Below are 7,679 nucleotides of genomic sequence, written 5' to 3'. Positions count from 1 at the left end.
AAACAGTGTCAGACTTTATTTTTCTGGGCTCCAAAATCACTGCAGATGGTGACTGCAGCCATGAAATTAAAAGACACTTACTCCTTGGAAGGAAAGTTATGACCAACCTAGATAGCATATTCAAAAGCAGAGACATTACCTTGCCAACAAAGGTTCGTCTAGTCAAGGCTATGGTTTTTCCTGTGGTCATGTATGGATGTGAGAGTTGGACTGTGAAGAAGGCTGAGCGCTGAAGAATTGATGCCTTTGAACTGTGGTGTTGGAGAAGACTCTTGAGAGTCCCTTGGACTGCAAGGAGATCCAACCAGTCCATTCTAAAGGAGATCAGCCCTGGGATTTCTTTGGAAGGAATGATGCTAAAGCTGAAACTCCAGTACTTGGCCACCTCATGGGAAGAGTTGACTCATTGGGAAAGACTCTGATGCTGGGAGGGATTGGGGGCAGGAGGAGAAGGGGACGACAAAGGATGAGATGGCTGGATGGCATCACTGACTTGATGGACGTGAGTCTGAGTGAACTCCGGGAGTTGGTGATGGACAGGGAGGCCTGGCGTGCTGTGATTCATGGGGTCGCAAACAGTCGGACACAACTGAGTGACTGATCTGATCTCATATATATATAAATTATATATATGTATATACATACGATTTAAAAACAAACTTGGTATTTCTGCCCAGATGGCACAGAAGCGGCATTCTTCTCCCCACATCTCATTATAAGAGATTTAACATCTGATGGCTGTTCTCACTCCCTGCAGCCTTAGGTAGTGGGTTTTAATACATCATACATCTAAACAGACTTGTCTTCACTCAGGGCACTATGGGGATGAGTTGGCTATGGGGTAGCATCTACTGATTTTTGCGGAGCCAAAACAACTGAGGGAAAAAAAAAGACATAATAAAGTAACAATTTGGTATCAAATACTAAAGTTTTAATTTAGGAAAATGGCATTGGCCATTATAATAGATGCTAAAAATCACCATTAAAATGATAACAGAAGTAAACACTAAAATGATAATAGAAGTTTTTCTCCACTAGAAATTTAACTAAAACTTTAATCTCATAAATGGAATAGTTTAAAAACACTAGCTTTTTCTTATTGCTAGCTTTTTACATGAGAATTTACTTTGTTGTGGCCACATAAAATGACATCAAATACTAACCTATGCTGAAATTCCTAAAGGTATGACAAATAATGTAGCAGATCACACGCTGTTTTAAAAAAATGCACTCAGATCAGATGAGATCAGATCAGTCACTCAGTCGTGTCCGACTCTTTGCGACCCCATGAATCGCAGCACGCCAGGCCTCCCTGTCCATCACCAACTCCCGGAGTTCACTCAGACTCACGTCCATCGAGTCAGTGATGCCATCCAACCATCTCATTTTCTGTCGTCCCCTTCTCCTCTTGCCCCCAATCCCTCCCAGCATCAGAGTCTTTCCCAATGAGTCAACTCTTTGCATGAGGTGGCCAAAGTACTGGAGTTTCAGCTTTAGCATCATTCCTTCCAAAGAAATCCCAGGGCTGATCTCCTTCAGAATGGACTGGTTGGATCTCCTTGCAGTCCAAGGGACTCTCAAGAGTCTTCTCCAACACCACAGTTCAAAGGCATCAATTCTTCGGCGCTCAGCCTTCTTCACAGTCCAACTCTCACATCCATACATGACCACAGGAAAAACCATAGCCTTGACTAGACGAACCTTTGTTGGCAAGGTAATGTCTCTGCTTTTGAATATGCTATCTAGGTTGGTCATAACTTTCCTTCCAAGGAGTAAGTGTCTTTTAATTTCATGGCTGCAGTCACCATCTGCAGTGATTTTGGAGCCCAGAAAAATAAAGTCTGACACTGTTTCCACTGTTTCCCCATCTATTTCCCATGAAGTGGTGGGACCAGATGCCATGATCTTCGTTTTCTGAACACTGAGCTTTAAGCCAACTTCTTCACTCTCCACTTTCACTTTCATCAAGAGGCTTTTTAGCTCCTCTTCACTTTCTCCCATAAGGGTGGTGTCATCTGCATATCTGAGGTTATTGATATTTCTCCCGGCAATCTTGATTCCAGCTTGTGTTTCTTCCAGTCCAGTGTTTCTCATGATATACTCTGCATATAAGTTAAATAAACATGGTGACAATATACAGCCTTGACGTACTCCTTTTCCTATTTGGAACCAGTCTGTTGTTCCATGGTCAGTTCTAACTGTTGCTTCCTGACCTGCATACAAATTTCTCAAGAGGCAGATCAGGTGGTCTGGTATTCCCATCTCTTTCAGAATTTCCCACAGTTTATTGTGATCCACACAGTCAAAGGCTTTGGCATAGTCAATAAAGCAGAAATAGATGTTTTTCTGGAACTCTCTTGCTTTTTCCATGATCCAGCGGATGTTGGCAATTTGGTCTCTGGTTCCTCTGCCTTTTCTAAAACCAGCTTGAACTGCTCCAATTGAGAATAATGGTCAACCATTATATAAACAGTCACTAGATTAGGAATAAAACAATCCAGACGGGTAAAATCGACTGCCTACCCCATGGTTGCTACAAGTTGCTGGAAAACTCCAAATTCGGCATAATTTACAATGATGGCTTTCAATGGCTACTGAGGTGCTACTTCTTCCTGTCAGCATTCGGTACTGATGCGTTTCAAACTCTAACGTGCATCAGAATCACCTGGAGGACTTGCTAGACACACAGTCTGCTGTCCACCTCCATGAGTTTCTGGAGGCCTGGGGTGAGTTGGTGAATTTGCATTTTTCACAAGCTCCCAGGTAATCTGATGTCGATGGTCTGTCCAGGGATCTCACATTGGGAACGACTGCTGCACTTAAGAGTTTACGGAGAAAGATGTTTGAGAAAGAGAGAGAAGTACATTCTCATGTTGGGTGTGGCAAGGTTTCATAGTCACTTGGAACTATTTTGCCAACAGAATCAAAACAATTGGGTAACCTGGGGCTTCCTTGGTGGCTCAATGTAAAGAATATGCCTGCCAATGCAGGAGACATGGGTTTGATCCCTGGTCTCGGAAGATTCCACATGCCTTGAAGCAACTAAGCCCGAGCGACTTGAGCCTGTACTCCAGAGCCCAGGAGCCGCAGCTACTGAGCCCACACACGGGAATTACTGAAGCCCATGTGCCCTGGAGCCTGTGTTCCTCCACAAGAGAAGCCACCGCAGTGAGAAGCCCAAGCACTGCAACAAAGAGTAGACAGCCCCCAGCCAACCCCTGCAACTAGAGAAAATCCTGTGCAGCAATGAAGATCCAGCACAGTCAAAAATAAGTAAATAAATAAATAGTATACGTATGGCTGAGTCTCTTCACTGTTCACCTGAAACTATCACAACATTGTTAATACCCCAATGTTAATACAAAATTAAAAGTTTAAAAAGAAAGAAAAATTAAAAAAAAAAAACTTCAATTGGGTAACAGAGTTAACTTCATGGTTGATGATTTTAAATTGTTCACGAGGATCTTCTCCTTCATGAATCTAACCAAACAATATAGCAGTGGGTAGTCAAACAGGGCATACTAAGCAATGTAGTCAAGGCTGAGTTGTTAGATATTGGTGAGAAAGAAGGGAATCTTGAGCACCATTGACCAAAAAAAGGCAAGGTTTGCTCATAAATTCTAGTTTTGTTTGCATAAACAAATTTGGAACAGTTTGGTAAAAGTTTTGGGATGGTTTTGGAAATGGCTTCAGATTAAAGATGTCAGATTGACCCATACTTGTTTATGTTCATTATCTCCTGAAAAGGACAGTAAAGGAAAGTAAGAGGATAAATTCACAGGGACAAAGAGGATGGAGGTGGAGTCATCTGCACAAGATATATCTCAACACAATTCTGGAAGATGGGGATGAACGGCAGAGTGGAAACTGGTTTAACAGAACTTCAGAAGCTACTCTAATGACATCCTAGAGGTCAGTATAGAAACAGCCCAAGAGATTCTTCTATAAAACACCAGATTGGGCCAGGTCTTGGAGATGCCAGAGGTCATGAGAGAGATGCTGAGGAGAGGGCGCAGGATCCCAGAAGTGAGACAGAGGCGAGAGGCTGAGAGCTGAGTGAGTGCAGATGTTTGAATTTGTTAGATCCTCAGGTCCCCTGTCCCACGTCTTGCAGCCAGGGGATTACAATGACAGTAGGAAATACAGGAGAGAGGCTTGTTCATCCGGCAGAAAGAAGAGCAGGAGTAAAGCGCCTACAGGAAAGACAGAGACTGCATACTGAGCAGTGGCTGCTCTGGATCTCTTCTGACCTGTTCTGAGAATACCAGCAGCCAGGTGAACGTACCCTAAGTCAAGGGATGGCAGATACTTCTCTTGAGATGCTGAAGAGCCCATAAGAAAAGACATCTCGTTTCTGATATTTGGGAATCTTCCTAAGGAAAGATGAACTTTGAACACGATCACCACACGGCAAGCCCATCAATGAGCAAGAACCCTTCCTCCCACCCCTGTGTCTAGTTTCCAGAGGGGTTTTAACATCTCATTCTTAAGTATGAAGCGACAGTCAAAGGTTTGCAAACATTTGATGAAAGCCTCCAACATACTGACATTTCAGAATATTAGGTAACCAAGGCACATAATTATGAAATCTCAGAATATCAGAGATAAAGAGATTATTCTATGAGTTTTTAGGAAGAAAAATTCTAGGTCACAAAGGAACGGGAATCAGGATGGCGTCAGAATTCTCAGTGGCAACACTGGCTGCTAGAAGATAAAAGAGAAATTTTTATGAACTTATGAACGAAAAATTTCAACTTAGAATTCGACACTTGGTCAAACTCCTTCAAAAGAAAGAATTGGGGAAAAAAAAGAAAGTTGAATAAGTTTTACCTTCTGAACCCATTCTTGGGCTACTACTGGAACATATGCCATGGAAAAAATAAAGCAGCAAACCAAGCAAAAAGTCAGAGAAATGGGGCTCTTACTCTGGAGATGACGGATTGTCCCAAGATGACAACTGAATAGCAGGTCCAAAGAGGAACTCATCTCCATTGGAACAAAAGGGCAGTGGACTTTCGGAGGGATGTTTGGGGGTGTAGGGGGTAGGATTGACTGATCATTTGAAAAATAAATATGACAGTCATTTGATAGACATGTTGTAGAAAAAAAATATCAGATTGGAAACATCACAAACTAAGTAAATAGATAAAAATTTGTTTTAAAAATAAGAAAACAAGCGTAGTACAGTAGGTGGTTCTGTTGTGACTAGTATTTGCACACTCACTGACTACTTGCTGTGCCTAAGCTGTGAAAGAGATACATTGGAAGAATGGTGGAAGATGAAACTGGACAAGGTTTGAAAGAGCTAAGTCCTTATCTAAGGCAACAGGTGGTCAAAGCACCTGTTATCAAAATTGATAAATCAAGGGATAGCTGCGTAAATTACTAGAAATAGGAAGGTAATGACAGAATAGACAGCTAAAAGTGGAATTTGGTAGCCTCTAGACAGGAGGTTAAGAAGGTACATGAAAGTAGGTATTGCATTACCTTAAAGTATTGTATTATCTTAAAAACGATAGTGTGCATGCTTATATTGTATTTAAAAAGAAAAAAATCCTGAAATTCATTTGTTGAGAATGAAACATGGAGCTGCCAAATCTTGCCTCATAATGTCATGTGCAGGAAATATATGATCCATACAGATTAAAATGGGAGTTGTTTCATCTCTGCCAACGTAGTAATAACTCGAAATAAATTATAATAAAATTTTCATGCCCTCTTTATTTCTACAATTAATATGCATGGGCTAGATTACTGTCAGAATTTACACAAGTACTCATTGGAAGAATTGGTTATAAATTACAGTTTTGCAAATTCGCTGCTCTCAACCAGGGGCAACAAAACTGCAAAAAGTCAGTTTCATCCTGAATTGTTTCCGTAGCAACCATATTAAGCTGGAAGGATAAAGCACCTTTGTAGCTGCTGCTTCTATTGAATTACAATGTAAATGTTGATGCCTGCCTGGAAACGTCAAATGACAATAGGTTTATGGAAGGGATTCAGTCGTTTGCAGCTCTGCAATCCTGGGCTGCAGAATTGAGATGGAAGAGGTGCGCTTGAGCCCTTTGAGTGTCTGTTCAACCAAATTTCTTCATCCCATCAAAATCAGCCACTCCCTACCCGCCGAGGTGAAGAAAGGATGCTGCTGCTGCTGTTCAGTCGCTAAGTCGTGTCTGCTTATCTATTTATAAGTCTAGCCGTCTACCGTATCTTTTACACATTGGGACATGACATGTTGTTTGTTGTGGATAAGAATGTTAAAAATGCAATTACGTAACAGACTTGGCGATCTTTGCGCTTTTCGCCCCCTCGGAGCACAACGTAAACTTCAGTCCCGTGTTCTTCTGACACTGTCCAACACTGTCCTCTTAACGTGGGTATTAAAAGCCTCGTGGTTGTGCTGCGCATTTGATTCCGGTTGGCTTGGGACACCCGAGTTCAGCTCTCCTTAGTCCTTCCGTTCGACCCACAATGCCTAGTGGTTGCAGGTGTTGTAGTTTTTTTTCCTGGTTAACTTCTCTCCTTCAAAGTCCCCCAACCCCTCACCCCAGGCCGGTCCCCGGGAAGAAGGGAAACGTAGCACGAAGTCTGCTCCAAGCACCGACCCTCAGCTCCCACGGCTCGCCGCTGGGCTGCAAGCGTGCCGCCGCTCCACTCAGGTAAACTTCGGAGTGAGTTACCTGCACTTGGAGAAGGGCCTTACCTGAGCGCGCCTCTGCCAATGGCAGCTCACCTGAGGGAGCCCCGCAGCCAATCACCGCGCAGCTCGTCCCTCGGGCTCGTACCCTTTAGTGAAAGAATTCAGCTCCTTGCGAGAAAGTTACCTGTGGCCGCCCAAGTCCGCCACTTTCTGCTCTGTGGCTGCCCATTGCCACGATTCGGGAGGGACTCCGCGCCGCCCGGCCGCCTCCGAGCTCGGGCCCCATGTGAGGGGGCCCCCCCCTTATCCCACCTTTCCGGCTAGGTGAGGGCGCGAGCGGGCGAGCGAGCGAGAGTGGTGAGGGGGGACGGAAAAGCAGAATTACCTGTAGCTCTTGTTCTGCCATCTCGGGCGCTCTCACACACCTTCACCTGCACAGACTTGAAAGTCCAGTTTCACCAGAGGCTGAGGCTCCAGGAAAAGGGGAGCGAGTTCATTGGATCAAACATGTCACAAGAGTCGGACAAGTAAGTGGATCACACGCGCCGGCTGCTGCTACTACCACTTTGGGCTGATGGCAACTGGTTTGTTGTTTTTTTTTTTTAAGTTGCTATTGTTGGTATTTTTTTTTTTTTTCTTTCTTTTTCTTTTTGGTGTATCCAGACTTTTCCAGATTATGTTTCTACCCTGGTTAAGGGGAGAAACCCTGAAAGAATGTGAATGTTTAATATCCCCTTTGGGCCTTGATAGTAAAAGTAGGTTTTCCTCTTTCCTTCCTCCCTTTACGAATGATCTCAGCCCCGGTCTCCCAGGACGAATCCTTGGATATTGGCAGAGGTTTCGGTAGAAGAGGGCGGGAGGCCTCTTATTCCCCCTCTCTTTTAGTTGCTCCCACCGCTTCGGGCTCCGAGGGCCATTTGGAAAATTCAGCTGCGTTCCTTCGATTTGCCCAAAGGGCCTGCTGGAAAAGCGCGTCTTGGCGGCTTTTGTGTGAGAGCAACAAAGAGCCTTTATCCTGAAAGCAGAAACGGCCATCTTC

The 7,679-nt window shown here is 43.9% G+C and overlaps 1 protein-coding gene and 1 long non-coding RNA gene across 3 annotated transcripts in view; one reads left to right on the top strand and one right to left on the bottom strand.

The window, feature by feature from the left end:
* Nucleotides 1-7,070, bottom strand: part of LOC105005488 — a 30,627-nt gene extending 23,557 nt beyond the window's left edge. The window contains exon 1 of the long non-coding RNA XR_827328.1: nucleotides 7,026-7,070. This is a non-coding gene — a long non-coding RNA (uncharacterized LOC105005488). The remainder of the gene's footprint in view (nucleotides 1-7,025) is intronic.
* GRHL2 (grainyhead-like 2 (Drosophila)) overlaps nucleotides 6,830-7,679 on the top strand; it is a 171,783-nt gene continuing 170,933 nt past the window's right edge. Inside the window, exon 1 of one of the 2 annotated variants that reach the window (XM_010863509.1) lies at nucleotides 6,830-6,964. Coding sequence is in view for 1 of the 2 variants with exons in the window: in XM_010863508.1 (XP_010861810.1) it covers nucleotides 7,148-7,167 (20 nt within the window). In the remaining variant the exon portion in view is untranslated. Of the gene's footprint in view, nucleotides 6,965-7,106; nucleotides 7,168-7,679 lie in introns of those variants that run through there. The other variant, XM_010863508.1, reaches the window with a different exon arrangement.

This window comes from Bison bison, unplaced genomic scaffold (genome assembly GCF_000754665.1).
Source record: "Bison bison bison isolate TAMUID 2011002044 unplaced genomic scaffold, Bison_UMD1.0 scf7180017864491, whole genome shotgun sequence".
In the NCBI taxonomy this organism is placed as follows: domain Eukaryota; kingdom Metazoa; phylum Chordata; class Mammalia; order Artiodactyla; family Bovidae; genus Bison; species Bison bison.
Note: the sequence above shows the minus strand (reverse complement) of the source record. Positions and strands in the feature narration are given on the sequence as shown.